At 43.2% G+C, this 23,529-nt stretch overlaps 1 protein-coding gene across 1 annotated transcript in view; it reads right to left on the bottom strand.

The window, feature by feature from the left end:
* Positions 1–1,073: 1,073 nt before the first annotated feature.
* IGF2BP1 (insulin like growth factor 2 mRNA binding protein 1) overlaps positions 1,074–23,529 on the bottom strand; it is a 65,048-nt gene continuing 42,592 nt past the window's right edge. Inside the window, 11 exon segments of the mRNA XM_020997779.2 lie at positions 1,074–8,025; positions 11,554–11,667; positions 12,160–12,291; positions 13,341–13,399; positions 13,402–13,414; positions 14,144–14,263; positions 14,768–14,890; positions 16,708–16,843; positions 18,453–18,575; positions 20,473–20,607; positions 21,753–22,034. Of these exon segments, the coding sequence (XP_020853438.1) occupies positions 7,933–8,025; positions 11,554–11,667; positions 12,160–12,291; positions 13,341–13,399; positions 13,402–13,414; positions 14,144–14,263; positions 14,768–14,890; positions 16,708–16,843; positions 18,453–18,575; positions 20,473–20,607; positions 21,753–22,034 (1,330 nt within the window). The 3' untranslated portion in view covers positions 1,074–7,932.

Here is a 23,529-nt window from a genome sequence, read left to right on the forward strand (position 1 = left end):
TGGCCCTTTGACTGAATCGAAACAAGTAGAAAATCTGTGAAGTTCGAATCAAAGGGCTACACTTGAGGACTTGGCCACATGTGGCCTCGAGGCCACAGGTTCCCCACCTCTGGACTGGGCTTCCTTACTGTCATCTATAAAATGGACTTTAATTTCTAGAGCCTACATCACAGGGGAGAACCAAATGAGACAGTATATGCAAAGAATTTGTAAACCTTAAAGCACTACATGTGTCTCCTCCTTATTCTATACTAAACCTAAGGGAATCAGATCGAACAGTGAAGAAGTGATGATCTGCTTTAAAAAAACAATTGGGGGGGCAGCTAGGTGGTGCAGTGGCTAGAGCATCAGCCCTGAAGTCAGGAGGATGTGAGTTCAAATCTGGCCTCGGACCAAACACTTGGAACTTTACTGTGTGACCCTGGGCAAGTCATTTAGCCCCAATTGCCTAAAAAAAAAAATGATACTCTAGAACCATATACTTATTGGGATGGGGGAAGAGGAGAGGCATCTACCAAACCTGGAAGTCCCTAATGAAGTTTCAATGATCTGTTTATGGGGAGACAGAGAAGAGCAGGAAAATGTTACTAAACAAAAGTCACTGTTTTAACTCTGGGATTGTAATGACCAATTTTGACCACTAGAAGAGGTGAAGACACAGTTGGTTTTGGTCAACTGGATTGTTGTTATAAGGGAAGGCTTACAAGGGGGAAGGGAGGGATTTGGAAATGACTGATATAGATCATAAAAGGCATCAATAATTTTTTTTTTAAATCACTGTACTGTCTTTTAGGGGGACACAGAAACTGAATCACACAGAACACTTTAGGAAGCCAAATATCGTGTAGTAGAGGTTCACTTACAGACAGTTCCATCTGGATTATCTTTATCTTTGGTTTTATTTGGTTTGGTCATTCATTCATCTGCCCCCTCACCTGTAAAAGAGGTGTCTGGATCTGAATAATTAAAACCAGTGAAAATCTGGGACTCTGACCATCAAATAAGAAGACTTAACCCTCTCCCCTTTCAATGAGGGCTATGGTTCCCAATACCAGTAACTAAATAGACAGTACTTTGTCAGTATAAGTTTCTTTTTATTTTAAAATGGAAACAGTGGAGTAAAGCGGTTTGTGGCTAAAACAACCTTCACTGGAAAGAAAACTGGAGCCCACATAAATCAAAAGAACAAACTCCAAAAGTCTGAACCAGCTGCCCCGCCTCCCCAGAGGACAGAGTAAAGGACAGGGTTAAAGCAGAGGGATCAGGGAGGGTACAATCAGAAAGAAAGGTCATTTACAGTCAAGTACAACTTCCCAAGGCAATACAATCACATAGAAAGAGGGTAGCACTTAAGTTGAGACACATTCAAAACTACAAGCCCCACTCCACCCCCAACCCCTTTCTTAAAAATCCTTTTCTCCAATGAGGAGGGAGCAATGACATGGAGCATTCATGAGGGTAGGGGCAGGAAGGGATGGTTCATGGCCTGCGTTATCTTTGCCAAGGCCAGGATGTTATCAGTGGTGGTTGTAGGAATTGTGTATTTTTTCATAAATGAAGTGGAAGAATCCAGTGGGGGATTCAGGCATTTCTTTTAGGTATTACCTGCCAGAGTTAGTTTACATTGCTACACATGAAGTTGCGAAGAAAAGTTTTACTACACAAAAAATATTACATTAAAAAAAGTTCCTCCCCCCCTTACAGGCGCAATGGTGGGTAAGGCGTGGAGCCCTCCAAAGCAATGGCTTTTGTGGGGTGACCTGATTCTCAGGTATGTTGGGGAGAGGGAAGTGAAAGAGCCCAAGTGAGGCTCACCAATAGGACAGGGTGGGATCCACTGTGGATAGTTGGGGAATGCTGTACCCAGAAGGAAATCGAATATCTTCAGAGTGGGAGGTCATGGGGGGAAAGTTGCAGAAGATTGAAATGCATTTAAGGGAGGGGAAAAAAAATCACTGGGGGAATGTAGACAGGCTATTGGATATTGGAAAATGTCTCTTTTTTTTTTTGGTTTTTATATTTTTGGAAAGTATTTTTAAGGTAATATTTTTTTTCTCTTTGGAAAAAACAAATCTTTCCCCCATCCCTCCCCCCACCCCAACCTACAGTCTGTGGAATTGCCACTATCTAATTTTTCTATTGTTTTGCTAAGAGGTAGATTTTTTTTTAAATCAAAATGGGTTTTCTAGGAGGGCCACTGGAGGGTGTGGGGGGAAGGGGAATTTGTCCAAAGGGAGTTCCCTCGGGACAAGGAGAGCCTGATAGGGGGAGGGGTTCCCTTCAGCTCCCAGGTGGGGGTTCCTGCACCACCTCCTCTCCCCACAAAGCAAAATGATCCCCCAGGAAAGGGGTTATTTGAGGGCAGGGGGGTTGAGGGAGTTTCAAAGAAATCTCTCTCCCCTTTCCACCTTTTGGGCTGAGTGAATGGTAGGTGAGAGGTCAAGCCCCAATCTCAGCCCCACCAAAGCTTCTCCCTCTGCCCGTCCCTCTTTTAAAGCAAAATGGGAGACAGGTTGAAGAAGTGGAGGTGAGAACAAGGTGGGGCTCTAGAGCAAGGAAGGTGGTTGGTGGTGGTGATGGTTGTGGTGGTGCCCTTCGTCCAGCCTCCAGATGTGTCAGGTGTGAGTTGGGGCTGCTAGTGGCCCTACCAATCCCCACTCCTACCCTACAAAGTTACCAAATGGAGCTGGGGCCTCAACTGGTGTTCTCCAGGCAGCTGGGAGGGTGGATCCTTTCACCCGTTCATCCGTAGTCCCTGCTCTTCCTTCCAATCTTATTGTAAGGATTGAGGTAGTTAGTCCATTTTTACTCCTAGTCTCACCTGTGGTTACATGCTCATAAGGAGCTTCCTGCTTATTCCTTTAAGAAAAAAACATTCTGTCTTGTTTCTTTTCTTTGTCTCATCCATCTGGGAACAACACTCCCATGGCAGCCCTAGAGGATGGTGCTGCCAATAAATCTTGCCCCAGGGATGGTGCTAAATAAGAGCCAGAGGAGAGATGGGGAGGCATGGAATAAGGATCTGGTTTCTTGCCATCATCCTTTCCAAAACTCCCCTCACCCTTCCAAATCCATCTTCAGTCTTGAGGCCTCCTTCCTGTTCTTGGGCACCCGAATGAGAAGCCTTATGTATCTGAAGGAAAGAAACTGAAGTCTTCAACTGGTGTCACTCCTAGTCTGTGTTTAGGATAATTATTCTGCATCTAAAGGATGGATGTATCTGGGAGGGAAATGGCTTGAGTCTGTCCCCTAGTAACAGAGGGATCATTCTGCTACCTTTTTATTATTGGTGCCTAGTTGGGTAAAAAGGCTTCCTGACCCCTGACTGCTTCCTTAGGAATACACCAAACTGTCATCTGTTTGAATATTTACTCGAGTGAACTGAGCAAAAGGGGAAGGGAGTCAGAAAGCTCAGAAAAACACTGGAGATGGAGGGGAAGAAAGTGAGGAGTCATCCTGCCTTTATGAGAGCGGAAAGACAGGTAGAAGTTGGAGATGCTGTTACTAATCCCTAACAACATTGGGGGAGAGCTCTGGGCTCTTCTCTCACATTCTCCCCACCAACTCTTCCATCAGTTCAGTGAGGTAGTTAAGTAGCATTTCTGTTCCCCCATTTGGCAGAGGGCTATGTCGTGTGAGAAGGGGGGGGGGGAGAGGAGAAAGAAGTTCATGAAAGAGTAGGGAATCGGACCAGGTATCGGGTGCTTGAGTTTTGTTTTGCCCCACAAGACTCCGCTTCTTCCCTTAACCAACACTGCCTCCACTTTCCTTTGCAGTGAACAGTGAGGCAAGAAGAAAAGCTGTTGGGCAGGAGGTGCTCAGATCTTCAGAGCCTCAACTCCCTGTCATTCCCAAAAGTGCAACCAGGAGCCAAATGGCCTTGGGGGGGATCCCATTAAGACAGGCCCCCTTTTGAACTCTCTACCCTTGGCAAAAGCCACTTCTAGATCTCCCCCATAGAACAGAGCCTATGATAAAACTTTTGCCTCATCTGTCAGCATTCCTCCTTCTCAGACCAACTTCTTCCAGACCCCTTCTCCAACACTCATGCCAAAATAGGTCGGGAGAACAGTTACTGCTTTCTTCTGGAAATGGTCACTCTCTCTGTCAGTCTTTGGCACAGAGGAAAATGGCCACACAGAATCAGTTCTGCTTGGTAGTGGAACAAAAAAAAAAAGCCCCTATTTCCCTGATACGTGAAGAGTTCAGAGACGGGGAAGTACTAAGATTAATTTTTTTATAATTGGGGTAAGGAAGTTGTGGGGTGGTAGGATGAGCTATCTGCTCCTGAGTATTTTACAGGGGTCGAGTTACACAAGCCAAAAAAAAACCCAGCCTTAGACCTTTAGGGCTGAAGCCCTTGGGAATAGGTCTATGGATGGGATTTGTGAGAAATGGCAAAGGATGGGATTGGCAGATGCAGCTTCAAAGTAAGTCAGCGGATCAAACCATTCTGTTTTTCAATGGGATTCAAAGAATTAAAAACAATATCCTAAGAGAAGAGATGGTCCTTTCTTAAAAATATATAGAATACATATGTATCTATCTCAGCACAGAAGTGGCTTTTAAAACAGTCACCTTTATCAAGTCATTTCATCCAAATCTCCCAAGTGCTTTTAGCCAGTTTGTTTCTCTCTTCACCAACAGGGAAGTGAAGGCACCATGTGTGGGGAGTGGGCGAAAGAATTGCCCTAATTACAGTTAGCCAGTGGGAACAAGAAGACCCCACCCAAGGTAGAGTCTCTGATCCCTCTGCAAACCTTCTGCTTATAACCAAAAGTCTGTATTCCCCAGAAGTTTCACCCGCCCCTCATTTCCCTGCTAGGCAAACTAAGGCTACCTATGAATGTATGTCTCACTCAGTCCAAGTGAGTAGTGTATTACAGTCAAAGTCCCCACTCTGCTCTCCCCAGCACACCAAGATTGGCAAAAAGGAAGAGAGAGGTGAGGAGGTGAGGGGAATAGGATTCCAAGGAAAATGAACGCTGCAACAATAAGATGTCAGATATACTGTGGGGTATTTTTTTCTCTGATAAAACAGTCTGAACCAGGTATCAAAACATGCTTGCTGCTGGAAATTGGTTTTAAATCATCAACTGCCGATGTCTGAATAAACTGTTTTCTGCTTCAATTAGGATGAAGTATGTAGAGCCAGAGGTTGAAAGAAATTGGGAGACCCTTTTTTGCTATTAGGATGGGCAGGGAGCGAAATTACACTGGCCTTATTCTGTCTCAAAATGCTGTTTGCTTCATCTCTTAGGAAGAGATGGATGTGGGAGCTTGGAAAGGAGCCTGATAGAGTGGGGCAAAGACCAAACTTGTGACAGCTGATGGAAAAACTGTCCCTCAGTAATGGCTACATCTCAAAAGCTGCCACCACTGTCACCAATTAAAGACCAAAAATGCTCCAAGCCAGGTTCCATAACCATTCCAAAGAAAAAGAGGTGAGGGAACAGGCAACGGTATCTGTTTGTCCCTACAGGTTGAGAGTGAGAGGAGCAGCAAAGATGGAATTGGGTCAAAAAGAACAAAGACAGTGCAACTATAATGAAAAACCAGGTAGGCCTCTCTTTGGGGCAGATGGGTCAACCCTGTGTTTTGTTTTTCTTCTGTGCATAAAGTCTTGGCTCCCAAATTTTGGACACAGATAGACTGGGGGAATTTTTAGAGGGCTGGTTTGTTCCGCTTTTGATTTTTTTTTTTCTCCTCGATAAAACAGAGGCAATATTTGCAAAATATTTCAACAGTGCCACAAGTGGGAGAAAACCAGCTGGAAAGGTCTTTGCCCAAGGAAAATGAAGGCTGGGGAGGCAAAAGTGGTTGGCTGCTACATATCCTGATCTTGATGAGGGCCATTGTGAGACCTTCCACAGCACACAGCAAGGCTTCTCCAGCTGGGGCAAACAATTTTGGACTCTGAAAGTCTAACTTGAGGTGGAGCAGCTGAATCCCACCACCTTCAATATTTTCCCTAGCGTTGCCCCAGGAAAGTTCCTCAGGGCACCAGCAGTCTTTCTCCCACTAGGCCTGTTCTCCATACAGAGTTCCTATCTGGTGACTGGCTCATGTATAAGAAATTTATGAAACATAACTTTCTTTTTTTTTTCATTAAAAAAATAAAATATTCAAGACTATCAGCTTCTTTTGCTTTTTTGTTTTTCTCTCTTATATAAAATATCAGCAAGCCAAAAAAAGAAAAAAAAGGAAAAAGGGAACAAAAAAAAGGAAAAAAAGGGTGGTTGGGGACAATTGCTGAGGTAACTTCATACCTTGAGGTAGTTTTACTATCACACACAGCATCACCTGACTCCGCCCACATCTTGGGTTTTGTTGCAAGGTGGGAAGGAAGGTAACTTCATGCATGTGGCTTTCCCACCCATGCACAGACCTTCTTCTCTTCCCAACACACGCGACAGCATTTTCCAGGGTGTCACAAAGTTCATCACCTGGCTTGGTGTCCAGCAACAATCAGCTAATTAGATGGTACCTACGCTGGTTATTCCCACCACCATGTAATGATGGATCTAAGTGAAACTGTCAGCTACTGCCTTCCTTTGGCCTTGTCAGTGTTTCCAAACCCATGTCTGTTAAACCTGGGAAAGTGAGTTTATCTTTGTTTAACCCTTTGGTTCCCAAGGGTGTTAGGTTTTAAACTTTTTTTTAGCACCTTTTTTTGGGGGGCCAACAGCAGCTAGGGAGGACACAAGCTTACAGCTACACAAATAATCCATCAGGAGAAAATAGGAACAGCAGCATCCCTTTCTGATGGGCTGATTGTTGAGGAGCACTTGCTAGTTAATGGACTTAACATTTCTATGGAGCTCAGCAAATAGAGGTCAAAGTCCCGTCCTCAGAGAGGACTGAAGAGGGACTACTCAATTCCTCATTTTCCATGAGCTTTCCCAAGACCAGTCAATGCTCCCCACAGCTTTGTCTGTTCCCCTGATACCATAGGAGAGACTTGATATCATCTCATCCCAGCCACAAGGGCCAGGGCTGGGGAGCACCATGGGATTACCCAGGTCCTCAATGGAGCTGAGGCTTTGCCAATGGGGAACTATCGTCACCTGCTGCTCAGTTCTCACATCCAATTATTAAAACAGACTTTTAAAAATATAAAATCAGCCTGAGAGTGATGGGAATCAGGGATGGCAGCCAGCCCCCTGCCATGGACACAGTGCCACATGTGTGGATCCATGTGGTAGGTGGGGAGCTTCATGGGGGAAAACCCTAATAAGGTCTAAGGAAATCGTGTCAATTTCTCCCCCAGAGTCATCTGCTTCAGATTAATCCCAAGGAACTCTTTTAAATGTGGATCATTGTAATTCAAACTTTTCCCCTTTCTATTGCATTTAAAGAATAAGAATGGTTATTACACTCTATTCCCCAGGATAATGGGCTCCCCCTTTAGGGCAATATTGAAATACCTATGGCTATGGTCCACATTCATCAACAGTTACCATTTTCCCATTGCAAGAAAGGTGAAACCACCATGAGTAAATACAGTCCATTGAGGCATGAGGTAAGGAATACTTTCATCAAATGAGGGGGAGGGTTTTGGGGTATTCTTTTCAAAGACAAAACTTGACCTTTCCAAGAGGTCCCATTATGGTTCTCAACATGGGGCATTCATATTTCTTTCCCCAGTCTAGGAGAACAAGAGCTTAAGCATAATCCACATTTAAAAGCAATTGACCCTGAACTATAATTTGGATGAGGAATGCCCAGAGAGAGGGCAGACCATAGGGTTGAGCCCATTGATTTGGTCTTTTGGAATAATCGGTCTTCCTTACTAAAACATTTGTTTTAAGGAGTAGGAAAATCTGATCTGATAACTTGATTGAGTATCCCTGATTCCCATTCATTCTTAAGCTTGCCACTCTCTTTTAACTTCTACTTTTTTCGTCCTGGGCCAATAGAGTTGGAGGCAGATTATTTCCTCCGTGCCTGAGTCTGGTTGCTCTGTCCCTTCTGGTGCTGTTGCTTCACCTGAGCAAGGATGTCTCGGATCTTACGCTGAGCCATCTGTCCAGGGAAAAAAATGAGAATGAGTTAGACAGTGTTAGAGGGGAGTCAGGGCAGCTCAAAACCCCCAGACACACAGGCTTCTGAAGAAAATCACAGCTGGAAAAAGGCGATAGACACTAAAATACATCCCCAGTCTCCAAGTCCCTCTATCAGCTCATTTGCTAGTATTTCAAACCTCCAGAGTTCACAGATTAGGTACAAACTCATCTTATAGAACCAAGTGCTTAAGGAACTTTGAGGCAGAGGGATAACATTAGGGTTAAATGACACCACCATCAGTTCATCTATTGACACGGCCAGATCACCCTCCTCTCCTCGATAACCTCTTCACTCTAGGTTTCCATTAACACTACTCTCTTCAGGTTCTCCTCCTTCTGATCTTTGTTCGGTCTGCTTTGCTGCATATCTTCATCCATATCAGGCCCACTAAAGGAAGATGATTCCAAGAGCTCTGACTTGGGCCCTCTTCTCCTACTAACACTATTTCACTTGGTGACCTCATCAGCACCTACAGATTCAGCCATTTATCTCCGCGATGATTATTCTCAGATCTGTTTATCCAGCCTTGACCTGTCTTGTCTCCTAACCTCCAACTTCACAAGAGACATCTCAAAGTGGATGTCTTGTAGACATTTTAAACTCAACAAATCCAAAATTGAACTCCTTACCGGACTCTCCCCTGAATTTCTCCCTTACTGCTGGGGGCACCATCAGCCTCTCGGTCATCAAGGCTTGCAGGCTAGACGTCATTTTGGACTCTCTCTCTCTCTCTCTTTTTTAATTTATTCTTAGTTTCTGACATTCACTTTTGAGTTCTAAACTTTTCCCCTTCCCTCCCCAAGACAGCATGCAATCTGATATAAGCCATACATGTACAATCACATATACATACATATATACACACACACATATACATATATATACATACACATACATATATATACAAAAATGTGCATATATACACATATACATATGTGTATGTGTGTGTGTGTGTGTGTGTGTATGTGTGTGTGTGTGTGTGTGTGTGTATTTTGTTTGGCTAGGCAATGGGGTTAAGTGACTTGCCCAGGGTCACATAGCTAGTAAGTATTATGTGTCTGAGGCCAAATTTGAACTCAGGTCCTCCTGAATCCAGGGCCAGTGCTCTATCCACTGCATCACCTAGCTGCCCCCATGTACAATCATATTAAACATATTTCTACATTATTCATGTTGTGAAAGAAGAATCAGAACAAAAGAGAAAAACCATGAGAAAGGAAAAAAGAGAGGAAAAGAGTGTGCTTTGATCTGGATTCAGACACCATAGTTCTTTCTCTAGACGTGAATAGCATTTTCCATCATGCAGCTCCTCACTCTTTCACACATATCCTCCCCCCACCTCCCACTCCATACAATATGTTGCCAAGGTACTTTACTTTTGTTACCATATCTCATATATGCACAGCCCCTTCTCTCCTGAAGCTACTACCACATTTATGTAGGCGCCCATCTCTTCACACCTAGGCTATTTCTTTTTTTTTTGGGGGGGGGAGGCAATTGGGGTTAAGTGACTTGCCCAGGGTCACACAGCTAGTAAGTGTTATGTGTCTGAGGCCACATTTGAATGCAAGTCCTCCTGACTCTAAGGCCGGTGCTCTACCCACTGGGCTACCTAGCTGCCCACAGCCATTCGATTGGTCTGTCTGCCTCAAGCCTCCCCCACTCCACCTAACATCTCACTCCCCCCACCAAGTATCATGCAATCCAATAACGCTGGCCTCTTTGTTGTAACTTATAAAAATCCCAACGTTTTCACTGACTGCTCCCCATGCCTGTAATACTCTTTCCTCACCTCTACTTCCTGACTTCCCTGGCTTCCTTCAAGTGCAAGCTAAAATTTCATCCTCTATGACAAGTCTTTCTGATCCTCCTAAATGCTGGTAGTGGGCAGCTAGGTGGCACCATGGATAGAGCACTGGGTGAGCCTGGAGGCAGGAAGACTTGAGTTCAAATCTAGCCTCAGACATTTTTTACTGGTAACACTCAGGGTCAGTATGGAGTTCAAATGAAGAAACATGTGAAACACTTTCCAAACTTGAAAGGGCTATGAAATTAATTTCGCAGTTGCTGTTGTTAAGCTGTTTCAGTCGTGTCCAACTCCTCACAACCCCATTTGGAGTTTTCTTGGCAAAGATACTGGAGTGGTTTGCCATTTCCTTCTCCAGCTCATTTTACAGATGAAGAAACTGAGGCAAGTAGGGCTAAATGACTTGTTCAGGCTCACACAACTAGCAAATGTCTGCACTAGTAAACTAAATGCACATTTGCCCAAAAGACTATTTTACTGAGAATTCACACAAGTCAAGAGCTCACATGTAGGTCAGAAGAAGCAATACAAGGACACTCTCAAGGTCTCTCTGAAGAACTTTGAAATTGATTATTAGACACAGGAGACACTGGTCCAAGCATAGTGTATCCACAAAGAAGACACTGCGGTCTACAAGCAAAGCAGAGCTGAAGTAACTCAAAAGATACATGAGATACACACATACGGACTATTTGTGCCCAACCTGTGGTAGAGTGTTCTGAGTTCGTATTGGTCTGATCAGGCACAGACAGACACATTGTACCTTTACCCCAACATAGTGATGTCATTTTAGTTCTCTTTGAGAATGGACAATAGACAACAAACCAAAAGTCTGAAGCTGAATTTGAACTCAGGTCTTCCTGACTCCAAACCAGTACTCCATTCACTGTGCCACCTACCTGCCCTATTAGAATTAATTATTAAGAGCAAATACCATAAACAATGATCACAACAGCCTCTTAATTGGCTTCCCCTCAGCCTCAAGTCTCTATTCTCGATCCTATCCCTCCTCGAAGCTGACAAAAAGATTTTCCTCAAGCATGCCCCTGTCAGTTTACCTACTCAAGAAACTCCAATGGTTCCCTATTGCCTCTAAGATCAAAACCAAACTCCAGGGGCAGCTCTTAGTGGATAAAGCACCAACCCTGGATTCAGGAGGACGTGAATTCAAATGCAGCCTCAGATATATAACACTTACTAGCTGTGTGACCCTGGGCAAGTCACTTAACCCCATTGGCTAGCATGCATGCATGATGCATGAATGAATGAATGAATGAATAAGTGAATAAATAAATAGATAGCCTCCTTTGTTCTGGCATTGAAAGCCCTTCACAACCTAGCTCCAACTTACACTGCACTGACATTGTAGGATTTTATTTGAGGGTTAAAGAAGAGGAGAGGAGAGGAGTTAGAACTTCATTGAGCAGGAGTAAGGATAGAATCCAAGAGTTCCCAATAGTATAGATACAATTAATGTAAAGGACTTAAAGTTTTGTCTTTCCTCAGAAGTTTTCATGAATCAGCAGATACCTTCTTCAGGCCAAAAGAAAGATGAAACCCAACCAAGAGGCACAGGAATGGATTCAACCATATTCCTAAAAGAGTCTCTGATTGTTCTTAGGAACCAAAGGAAGCTTCTCTTCCTGGGAAATCCTAGGAATCCCTCCCAAACGTCCTACCTGGCTAGCATAGAAGTGTCCAATGATCTTGACAATGACTTGCTCATTCTCATCAGGAGTCTGATCTCTGGGCACCACCACTTCAGCTGCAGTCAAGTTCTGCAGCTCATTGACCTGGATAAAATGAAGGGGCAGGTTAGTTAGTGGAATAAGAGCGCTATAGACAAGGACAAAGTGCTATCAGGACTGAAGAGTGGAGAGGGAACAGAGTCAAAAGGTAAGAAAAAGAGGAAAGAGGAGGCCAAGGGAAGTTAGTGGGGAGCTGAGCCATAGGTTCATCAAAGAGTCAAATGGCTGAGCAGTAAGGTCAGAGTTGCTAAGTAAGGGAGAGCTGTGATGTTTGTTCAGTAAAACACAGTATCTGAATCGTGGAATGTTAAAAACAGAGATGATCAAGTCCATATAGTTACTCCTTAGCCCCCTCCACTTCCCATTTCCCATTTGGCATAGTTAAATGGCTCACACCAGTAGTCAACATTTTAGTTCAGGTACTCTGAGTCCAAGTCTAGGACCCCTTTCTTTCCACTTTGCCATTCGATTGGGTGGTGAGGTCCAAACCTCTCCATATGCCCTGCCTCCCTCTCCCCACCACCTTCCATGACTCACAGTTTTGCCACCTTTGCCAATGACTCGGCCAGCTGCCGATGCAGGCACCCGGATGTGGGTTTCCAGTTTTACCTCTTCCTTAGGACCAAAGAAGTTCTCTTCCTTGAGCTTTCCATAGATTCTTCCCTGAGCCTAAGGAGATAAGAGAGGGTTAAGCAGAAGTCCTCCTTGGACAAAAAGGATGGGTCTATAACACTGAGTTTCTTATACTTAAGGCAAAAGTGGGAGAGGGAAAAACCAAATGGACAAGTTAGCCATACCTATATCTCTATGTCTCTCTAACCAGGGTGGGGAACTTGTGACCTCGAGGCCACATGTGGCCCTCTAGGCCCTCAAGTGTGGCCCCAAACTGAGTTGGGATTCCGTCAAAGGGATGCACTTGAGGACTTAGAGGGTCACATGTGGCCTCGAGGCTGCAGGCTCCCCACCCCTGCAACCCCTCCCAGGCCAGGGTAACCACCTACCCAACTACAATGGGTTTAGTAGAAATTACAGGTGAGACAGTGAGGAAGGTGAGCTGGGAAATCTGTTGCTCTTTATTCTTACTCTGTTGGCTAGAGACCCTGGTAGGATGCCCTACAATTTTCTATGATCCAAGCTACCACAGAGGAAAAAGAGAAAAGGCAATCAAAGAATGAGTCCTATTGCATCTGGGAATGAATCAGGAATATAACAGTGACCCCTCAAAACAAATCACAAAACAATTTAGTGGAGGAAAAAAAAGCAAACAAAAAAATAAATAACAATTTAGCAAAGACCTGAATTGAGAGGACCTGGAAAGCTACCTAGCTCTCTCAATCCAGCCTGTTCTTCTGCTCTAACACTTAAGGGTTGACTAATTCCTACTTTCCCTAGAAGCCAAGCAGGGAATAGAGTGCTGGGGACTTTCTCTGGGAACTAAAACCCAATGATAAGGAAGAAAAGATCCCTAATTCTAGCTGTAAAAGATTAGAGAAAAGGAGATTAGAATACAAGTGACTTTGAGGATAACAATAAAAAAAATTTTAGAAACAGCAAACTGTGGCCCTGTGGCCTACTGGGATGAGCGTAGTAGGTGGAGTTTTAACAATTTGGCAAGTACTTGACAAGATAAATTGAGAACTAAAAGTAGCAATATAGACTGCCTCCTGAACAACCCTAGACTTCATTTCATCCTCAAGAAAGCAATGAGTTGGAAATACCTTAAATTGAGCCTCTGGGGGTCCAGTGATGATGACCATCCGAACTTTGGAATCGGGGTCTCTGGAGGAGCAATCTGGAAACCCAAACAGGCAAGTCAAAGAGACAACTAAAAAAGAGACAACTAAAAATAGCCTTCCTTCCTCCTCCTAAGGGGAAGAGGCAAACATACAGTACTCCAACTTTACCAACCCACAAATTATTATTTCCATCAGCAAATCCATAATAGAGAGAGACAAAGGCTAGTCTTCCTAGCATAACTGTTGAAAAGCTTACATCAATGAGCTTTTGAATCTTTAAGGAAGATTACCCAAGCTGGGATGAATTCTCATCCCAAAGCTTCCAAGGGCTAGTTGGGGATGGTTTTGCCTACAAGCAAAAGTATGAATGAAGTGAACACTGATTTCCCTCCCCCCATTAAGCAATGAGAGGTCTTTAACCTTAAAGGTTAAAGATATATCGTAGTGATTCCCCTTAGGGTACTAATTGGGATTTGATGACCCTTTGAGAGTCTTTTCAAACTACTTTGATTCTATGATTTATTAAATGTTTCTGACCACACTGGTTTTCCTTTTTCAAAGGAACCCATTCCTCCAACATGGCCCTCAAAGCACAGCATGAAAAATTTTTCCAAGGCAGTTCTTTGAGCACAAGCAAGAGGCACCATTTGCCTCGAGAAGTGACTGAGTACAGACATATAGAAATTCTCCAAGTTGGATGCAAACTTCCTTGAAGCACCTGGAGGAGGGTTAGAATGGGATGGGATGAACTCTTGCCCCAGAACAGAAAAAATTGAGCAAATCACCTTGATGGAGGCGCTGGCGAATCTTGACAGCTGCTTAATGTGCTGGCCCTTCTTGCCAATGATGGCACCCACTGCCTGGGCAGGGATGAATACCTGGACCATCTCCTGCTCTGGAGCCTGCTGCCAAGACAACAGACATTACCAAGAGGACCTGCTAATGCTCTAAAGTCATCCCCAGTGACTAAACCCAGGAGGGGAAAGGCATATATAACTAAGAGACTATACCACCCTCCCTAGTAACTAGCTGGACTAGCCCAGAGGCAACAGTTTCTTTATGCCCTCAGTGTGGCCAGAGGACAGAGATAGTACCTGTAGGTATGCAACTGGCATTAGGAAGGCATAGAGAAAGATTACAGAAAATGTTAGGTTGCTAACAAACTAGGGGAACACCCTGGGCTGGCATATGACATATGATTCAGTACCCGAGGATACTGGTGTAAGCGGACTCTCAAGGCAGGCATATAAAAAAACTGCCGCTCCAGGAGAATGCTAGCCCACTCTACTCAAACACTACTTAGAAGAATTCTCAGGATCAGGTGTCCATAAAGAAAGATTTAACCCTTTAGGAGAAAGCTGGGAAATGAACATCTCAGAGGGTCCCTTGAAAATAATTTTTCTACTTACCATGAAGGAGCTATAGGGGGCAGCCCCTGAGACACTGCTTGGAGGTGGAGGAACAGCACTGGATGAGGCCGGGAAGAGGCCCACAGCAGCCAAGTTGAGGCCAGGGATCAAATGAGATTGTAGCTGAAGAAGAAATGTTGAAAAAGATGCAATTTATGGAGGTCCTTTCTCATCCCCGAGTGGTGAAAAGATATGTGACTTAGCCAGTCCTTCTCTCCCCAACACCCCAACGAGCCTGGCAGTATAGCCATAACCAGTATTCATGGCACTTCAGAAAGGACCATATAAGGAAGGATATGTGCACTTTCATAAATCTGCCTAGATGATTTTTTTTAGGCAATTGGGGTTAAGTGACTTGCCCAAGGTCACACAGCTAGTAAGTGTCAAGTGTTTGGTCTGAGGCCAGATTTGAACTCAGGTCCTCCTGACTTCAGGGTCAGTGCTCCATCCACTGCGCCACCTAACTGCCCCGATATTTTTTCTTACACATTCAAAATTAAAACACCCTTTCCTTTTATAAACAGCCACAGTCTAACCAGACCACATAGACAAAAATAAACATAGCCACTGAAGCGGAATGCAGATTCGAATCTCAGCTCTGCTGTTTATGTCTTCTATAACCTTCTCTGGGCTTCTATTTCCTCATCTGTAAAATGGGTAGGGTCAGACTAGACAAAGATCCCTTTGATCTACAAACCTACACTCTACCCACTTATATCACTCTGGAAAAATTTTAAAGAATTTTCTCACACTTACTAGCTGTGTGACCCCTGGCCCCTGGGCAAGTCACTTAACCCTGACTACCTCACACACACACACACACACACACACACACACACACACAAAGAATTTTCTCCTGACACAACATCAATGGGACACAATTCCATGGGCAATACGAGGCCAGGCACATTCACTTACCGCTTTACCACTCCTTTGTAACTAATGGCTGCCTATCCGGGAGGTGGCTCTGACTCAGCAACAGAATTTTCCTGTCTGTGAGGCCAAATGATCCATATGGCAATTACACCTGTTTTCATGGGTGCTGGGCTGTAACCACGGGCAAACTTACCAGAAAGAGCGTGAATGAGGAATGATGGGAGAGGAAAGATGGGAACTGGGTATGTGATTTCATCAATACTGAGAACTCCCAGGTGAGGAAGCTATTTCTACCAGGCAGGTCAGGAGATTCTGCAACTTACAGCTAGTCTATATCAGAGGGTACTTGAGTCCTGGTCCAGTTGGATTCAAGGTCAATACTATTCGCTCTATCACACTACCTCTTTAAACCTCAGTATATTAACTCTCTAAGTACTTCAAATTTGGAATCTAAGGTTCTGGGGTATTTTATATACACACACACACACACAAACATATACACACACATATATGTGTGTACATGTACATATATGTGTATATGTGTGTATGTACACACACACACAGGTAGGTAGATAGATTCACTAATACTAAATATTTTTTCCCTTTTTCTTTTTTTCTTTTTGTAGGGAGGGTGGTTTCCTTTGAGCAGTCTTAAGATTTGTCCGTGGTCACATACCCAACATATGTCCAGTGGAAGGCCTTGAACTTGGATCTTCCTAATTCTAAGACTAACCCTTTACCCACTATATCATAGTGCCTTGCAGGGAGGTCCATTACCACACTTTACAGGGTATCTCTCTTCTAAGCTCCAAAACTGCATTTAACACATCCTTAAGGTGAGAAGGCAGCAAGGTTTGGGAACATTCTCATGTTCCCCAGAAAGGGCTTTCTCAAGTCACCAACATGCAACCTCATCCCCCAGCTTCCAATGACCTAGAAAGCTAGAAAAGATTTATTACCACAGAACTGACTTCTCAATCTCCTTCACACAAGACTCACAGATGGTCAGAAAACTAAAAGGGGAGGTTCCCCCAGGAGGTTCTTCTATTCCTCTAAATACTCACGCTCATGGCTGCTACATCATTCTCATAGGCCTCACGAACTTTCTTCATAATCTCCTGCTCAGCTTTACAGCAATTATCAATACAGCCCTTAACCGTGATGGTTCTCTCAGGGTTGTAAAGGGTCAAGTCCTGCAACCTAAGGAGGGGAGCAGAGAAAAGAAAAGACCTTAAAAGCCCTTCCCCATAGGTTAGTGCCAAGTCCCAGATAGAAAGTCTAGAGACCTGAATACTAAAAAGGTAGTATATTATGAATTATAACTCTTAAGGTGAATGCTTATTCTATATCTCAGAGTCAGTCTCCTTTATCTAGAATAATGGGAGGGACCAGCCCAGCCTATCTGCACTTCCAGAGTAGGTTAAGGACAACACAAGATTAACCAGAATTGTATTGATATACTTGAGATGGGTGTCTTGAAAGCTAAAGGAGTACCAAAGATTATCCAATCCCCATACCAAGGTTAGGACTACTGGTTCAGCCTGCTTGGTGTTGGCTGTACTGGGATAGAAGAAAAAGCACATTATGGCTGGAGAATTTCACCCAAAGGATCGACTGGGCTCCTTACTTCTTTGGAAAAAGAACAGGGAAGGCAAAGTGCTTCACCTACAGATAAAGGTCTAGAGGAGTGGAAGAGGCGAAGGAGAAGAGAGAGCATGATACTTTCAAAGGCAAAGATTCAGGTCCAGTGCTCTCCCCTCCACCACCACCTGAATACCCTTCCCATTCGAGCGGAGCATATGTTAGAAGAGTTTCTTATAAATACATGGCGGCAAAGTAGAGACAAGAATCCCTTAGTCTTGGGTGCCTAGCCTGGGATTTTCCCAATTCAAATGGTAGAGGATGGAAAGACCAATGCAGTGAAAGAAGACTCAAGAAACACCAGAGTTAGGAGGCATCAGAAAGATCAGTTAGTTTATCCCCCCTTCTTCTATAAATGTTTTTTCCTCGACTATAGGACATTTGACAAAATCTCAGCATTAGAAGGGGCTTCTGAGGTTACCTGAGCCAGTTCAGAACAAAAATTCCCTCCAAACATCAAAAAAAACTGGTCCCAGCCTCTACCTGAAGACATTCGTTGATGCAATCTTCTCATTAGCTTCTGAAGCCTCTTATGACATTTCTAAAAATCTCCATAGGAACCTTTTTCTAATATCGAGTCTAAATCTGAATGTCTGACACTTCTGCCCATTCTTAGTTTAGCTCCCTGGAACCAAGAAGAGCAAGTTTAATCTTTCTTCATGTGGGATTGACCTGAAATAAGCCCAGAGTCAAAAGAACCCTGGTCTGAATCCTAGGTCTGCTACTTACATCATTTAACCTTAAAGGCTATTTCTCCATCTCTACAGATTGGCCTAGAAGGTGATCTCTAGTTCCTTTCAGCTCTCTTTTAAAACATCTAAATATCCCCTTGTTCTTTTGACTAATTATCATGTTGCTTAGTGTTTATCTTCTTCAACATTCTGATTGCTCTTTAAAGAACGTGCTTCCAAGTTCCACAACTAACCCTCAAAACAGTAGTAACATTGGGAACGCTGCAGCTATCCTATAGACCAATACAACAAGCCCTCCCCCTAAAATGAACAAGTACCATCTATTAACCAGAACGTTGTGTACAAAGAACTGAGGGAGGCAACTGAGGTCCAAGGGACGAAAACTATTGACTCCAACATCCCCAGGGATGGTGTAATACAACCCCGGCACTTTACTTCTCCGCCTAGGGGAAGAGCAATGAAAGAGAAAGTCTTACGAAGAAATGGTGATTTTGGTCTCCGTGTCCTGTTCCACTTTTTTCAGGTTTCGTCCTTCTTTGCCAATGAGACGTCCCACAAAATTATTGTGGGCCAGGATCTTCAGAGGGACTTCATCAGCTCTTGAGAGAAAAAAAAACAAATGATAAATGAAAAGGCATTTAAGCCCTTACTATGAGCAGTTAGGTGGTGCAGTGGATAGAGTTGGAATTCGGAAGTTAGGATTAGGATAGACTTAGAGTTAGGAAGACTGATCTTCCTGAGTTCAAATCTAATCTCATACACTTACTGCATGTGTGACCCTGGGCAAGTCACTTAATCCTGTTTGCCTCAGTTTCCTCATCCATAAAAAATGAGCTAGAGAAAGAAATGGCAAACCACTCTAATGTCTTTGCCAAGAAAACCCCAAAGGGGTCATTGAGTCAGACACAACTGAAACAACTAAAACAACAACAAAACGTACAAAATGCTGGAGATACAAATTGAAAAGTAAAGCAATACTTGCTCATATTTTTTTCCACCAATAATACAAGACTTTCACATAACTCAACAGTGAAACTAGGTCATCACCTCCAAATTATTCATTTGCTCACATCTTCAAGGCTCAACTCAGGTACCACATATCTTCTCCCTCCTTAGAGCTTTCAGGAGCCCTATGTCTCAATCTCTTTTTATCCTCAATTAGAATATTAACAACTCACATTTATATAACAATTTAACACTGGCAGAATGCCTTACATATGTCATCTCATTTGATTCAACAACCTTGTCAGCTAGCTGCTTACAACTCCCATTTTATAAAAGAAGAAACTGAGGCTCAGAAAAGTTACATGACTTTCCCAGGGTTGTGCAACTAGCAAGAGTCTGAGAATATTACATTTCTTGAGTGTAGTACTGTTTCATTCTTGGTATGTATAGCATTTTCCATAAAGGACACACTTAATGTCTGTTTAATTGAACAACTTTGTATAAAGGCATTGGTAGAGATATAAAGTTGAATGTAGGGCAGGTGAAAACAAAAGGATAGCAAAAAACATAAGAAAAAATAAGCTCTTTTGGCTACATAAAATCCAAAAGCTTTGCACAAATAAAATCAACGATAGAATCTGAAAGGAAAAATTGACATCACTGAGAAATAACTGTTCAGTCTGATATCCAAAATATACTGAGAGTTGGCACAAATATTTCATTCTCCAAAAGACAAGTCATCAAAAGATATGAACAGTCTTCAAGAGGAACTGTAAACTATGACTCCATGAAAACATGGTGATTGGCAAAGGTGGCAAACAATAATGGATCTGGAACTAGATGCATTCAACCCGATTCTGACTACTTGGACCCAGCCCCTAGATTTTACATGAGGAAAATGAGACTGAGGGAGCTCATACAGTATAGGTATGATAAGGGTCAGAGGTAGAATCTGAACCCAGGTCCTCTGTCTCCCATCACTTCTACTGGATAAACTATGTGCTGCCTGGGTCCCTTACAAGTATGTTACTTACATAATCTCAGCAGGGCCCTCATTACAGAAAGGCAATCTTTTTAACTCTCTTTAATGGATTCCCTATTCCACTCACCACAGTGGTTCTCTCAAAACTTTTTATCCCTCCTCAAACCTCTCATGGCTCCCCTTTTTACCACCCTCTCAGCTAAGAACTTTGTCTCATGTTTAATTAAAAAAAAAAAGGAGGTCATTCAATGAGATCTTCCTCTTTTCATATCTCATATCCTTCAAATGCCTTCCTCCACTATCTCTCCACCTTCACCCCTATCAGAAACAGAAAAAAAAAAGGTACAACATACACCACAATACTCATAGCATTACTCTCATAATGACAGAAATAAAGGGGGTATCTTTCAATTAACTGCATGATGGCAACCAAAAAGAAAAAATTAAATGTGCTAGAATATTAAGCAGTAAGAAATGACAGCCCAGAGATGCACAGAGATGATCTGCATCACAAATCAGGGTCAATGGGCATTGGTCTGGGAAAGGGAAAAGCAAGAGTTAAGCCTTACGTCTTAGTATCTTTTGCTTCTTTCTGCATGATTTCCAGAATCATCTTGCAAGCAGAAGAGCAACCTTCTGGAGTAGAGTGAACGCTGATGGCCTTCTCAGCTGCTCCAGCATTCTCCTTTCGGTGAACATCAATTCTGATGGTTGAGAAAGTAAGAGATTATTATATCCTCCCAGCAGATTACTGGTTCTTATATCTGATCCAGGAAACGCAGCCCCTAAATGGGTACAAAGCCAAATACAAAGTGGCCAGCACAGGGAGAAAGGCAGGGCACCAGGAACTCCATGGTGCAGCCTTTGGTCTCATTGATACTGTTTTAATGAGGGCTGGCACATTGATGGCCCTAAGACAGAGATTCTTAAGGGGGGGGGGGAGAACCAGTCTATGAACATAGAAGGGGAAAACAATTACATCTTCATTTTCATTTACTGAAATTTATCATTTTCTTCAATTGTGATTTAAACATGGTTCTGAAGAGCATGGTTCACAGGTAGCCCCAGGCTGCCAAAGGCATACATAAAACAAAAAAAGGTTTAAGAGGAACTCCTGCCCTAGGGGCCACATTGAAAGTTTCACATGCAGACAAACCTAAGTGGAGGGGTGTGACACTTATTTCTTTCCACCTCAACCTCTAGCAAAAAAAGACAGGGGAGGGGGAGGGAAATTACTTGAAAAGCAATAGGTGGACAAATAGCATAAGCCTTAGTCCATTGTACTGGGTAAAACAAAGAAATTTGGCATGAAAATGAGTATCAAAGGGAACTATTTTGCCCTCTATCAATGGCTCCAATCCTTAGCTAGGATAGTCAGCTTCTTGGTTCTACACAAGTCAAAGTCCTAGTATCAAAATTAAATTGGAAGAGACTTTGTCAGTAATAATCTAATCCAGCCTCTCATCGCATGAAAGAATACCCAACCACTCTCACACACTGTGGGTCCTGTTTAGTAAAGTCTTAGAGGATGGTACCTTCCTTGACATCGGCTGCAATCATGTAACTGGATATTTCCACCCAGGAATTTCCTGTCTCCACCACCCCACTCCTGACCAATTCATCCCTCCTCATCTGATGTTTATAGAATGAGAGGAACGGGATTGGGAAGCCCTAGCCCTCTGAAAGGGAAGACACAAAAATCAGTGACACTGAACTGGCTTCTTGGAAGTGAGAAATCAGATCTATAAAATCCACCCCTTTCACCTTCTCCCCCAGCCCCAACGCTGAGCAGGATTTTCAAAGTCCTCCTATACCCTACATCCCAATCCTCAATCACATATATACTCACTTAGACTGGGTCTGTTTAGTAATGTTACGGATGGTGGCTCCTTCCTTTCCAATGATGGCACCCACATACTGGGTGGGCACCAGGAGCCTCAGGGGAATATCCACTGGCTGTTGTTTGGAGGGGGCACCGGCCACCACAGGAGAGCCCTGGCGGGGTTGACCTCGGGAATTAAAGCCACCCCGGCGACCATTCTCAGGACCCTGAGCCATCTGCTCATCAGGGATGTAGGAGACTTTCAATGAGTGGTTCTCCAGCTGGTGGCCATTCAACTTCATGATGGCTCTGTGGGTACAGGGAAGAGACAGTTATTCATATATGCATCAACCTCAAAATAAAATGGAGAGTGTATGTGCTAATCTGTTTACTATACTTGGTACTGGAGAAATGCCATGGAAGTACTAATCAATCCCACAATTGGAAACCTTTTAGTCTAAAATTAATAACAAAGAAATATGATTCAGAATCTTAGGAGTTGCCCAATCTAAGGGTAAAGACATGATCACTACCCTTAGGAAGCCTTCAACCTCAGGAGTCCACACTTCCCTCAAGGAATTAATTCCCATTCTGATGCAGAGGGAGACATGACAGACCTGTTAGTTTGCAACAAGGAAGGCATATTTTAATTTTGAGAATTACATATGAAACCTTATTATGATTTGGGGCAGAAGAACATAAAAAATTCTGTTTTAACAGCAATTATTGGCCTGACCAGAGTCCAGCTATGCTCAGAGAGCACCAAGAATTTTAAAGTCGGAAAAGACCTAAGAGATCATCTCCAATCATTCACTCAATCAACAAAAATGTATTAAATGATTACTATGTGTTCAGCAAGAGCTGAGACAACTAGGGCCCAGAACAGTTGTCTAATTAGTGGCATATTAATTACTCAAGAGTAAACACAAGCCACAAGTAAACACAATTCCTACATTCCTCCCTAGCAAAGTCCAGAATGGGACAAGGTACTAAAAATATGGAATGTAAAAGAGGAAGACTATCTGGTCAACCTGAGATGGGACACTAATTAAGCAGTCTTTAACAATCAGTGCAAATGAATAGTTGGGCACTATTTATACATGCTGAAGGAGGACGGGGAGCAAAAGAGCTGATCAGTCAGGATTTTCCAAGGAAGGTTTCTTAGAGGCCATGAGCTTTGAAGGGTAGAGCCAAGTAGGAAAAACGATAAGACAAGCAGAATGAAAGTATTAAGAATAGCTTGTAGCATTTGGTGGCTGTAGAGGATAAGGCAAAGGCACTGCAGACTGGTTTAGCTAGAAATCATGGTAGGGGCAGCTAGGTGGCACAGTGGATAGAGCACCGGCCCTGGATTCAGGAGGACCTGAGTTCAAATCTGGCCTCAGACACGTAACACTTACTAGCTGTGTGACCCTGGACAAGTCACTTAACCCCACTGCCTAGCCAAAAAAAAAAAGGAATAGAAATCATGGTAAAAAAGTTTTTGCACAATGTGTCTTTTAACAAGGGCATGAAAAGGGAAGGGAGAGAACACCCATCTTGCTCTTACGTGAACAAGAAAGCCATCGAGACATAGAAAGAAGGAAATGGCAAAGAGAAATAGTAGAACTACTGAAGACAAGAAATTGAACTTAACATATGGTTTAAAATGGACAGCCATTGCTGGAGATTCTAAATTTCAGTGATTTAAAAGTTAAAAAAAAAAAAACACCAAAAAACCCCTCACCCACCAAAAAAAGAAAAGAAAAGCCAAAGACCTGGAGAAGATGCCTGCAGTGAGGGCACTGATCCCACTACAGTGATC

This window comes from Phascolarctos cinereus, unplaced genomic scaffold (assembly GCF_003287225.1).
Source record: "Phascolarctos cinereus isolate Bilbo 61053 unplaced genomic scaffold, phaCin_HiC Scaffold_5;HRSCAF=322, whole genome shotgun sequence".
NCBI classification, from domain to species: domain Eukaryota; kingdom Metazoa; phylum Chordata; class Mammalia; order Diprotodontia; family Phascolarctidae; genus Phascolarctos; species Phascolarctos cinereus.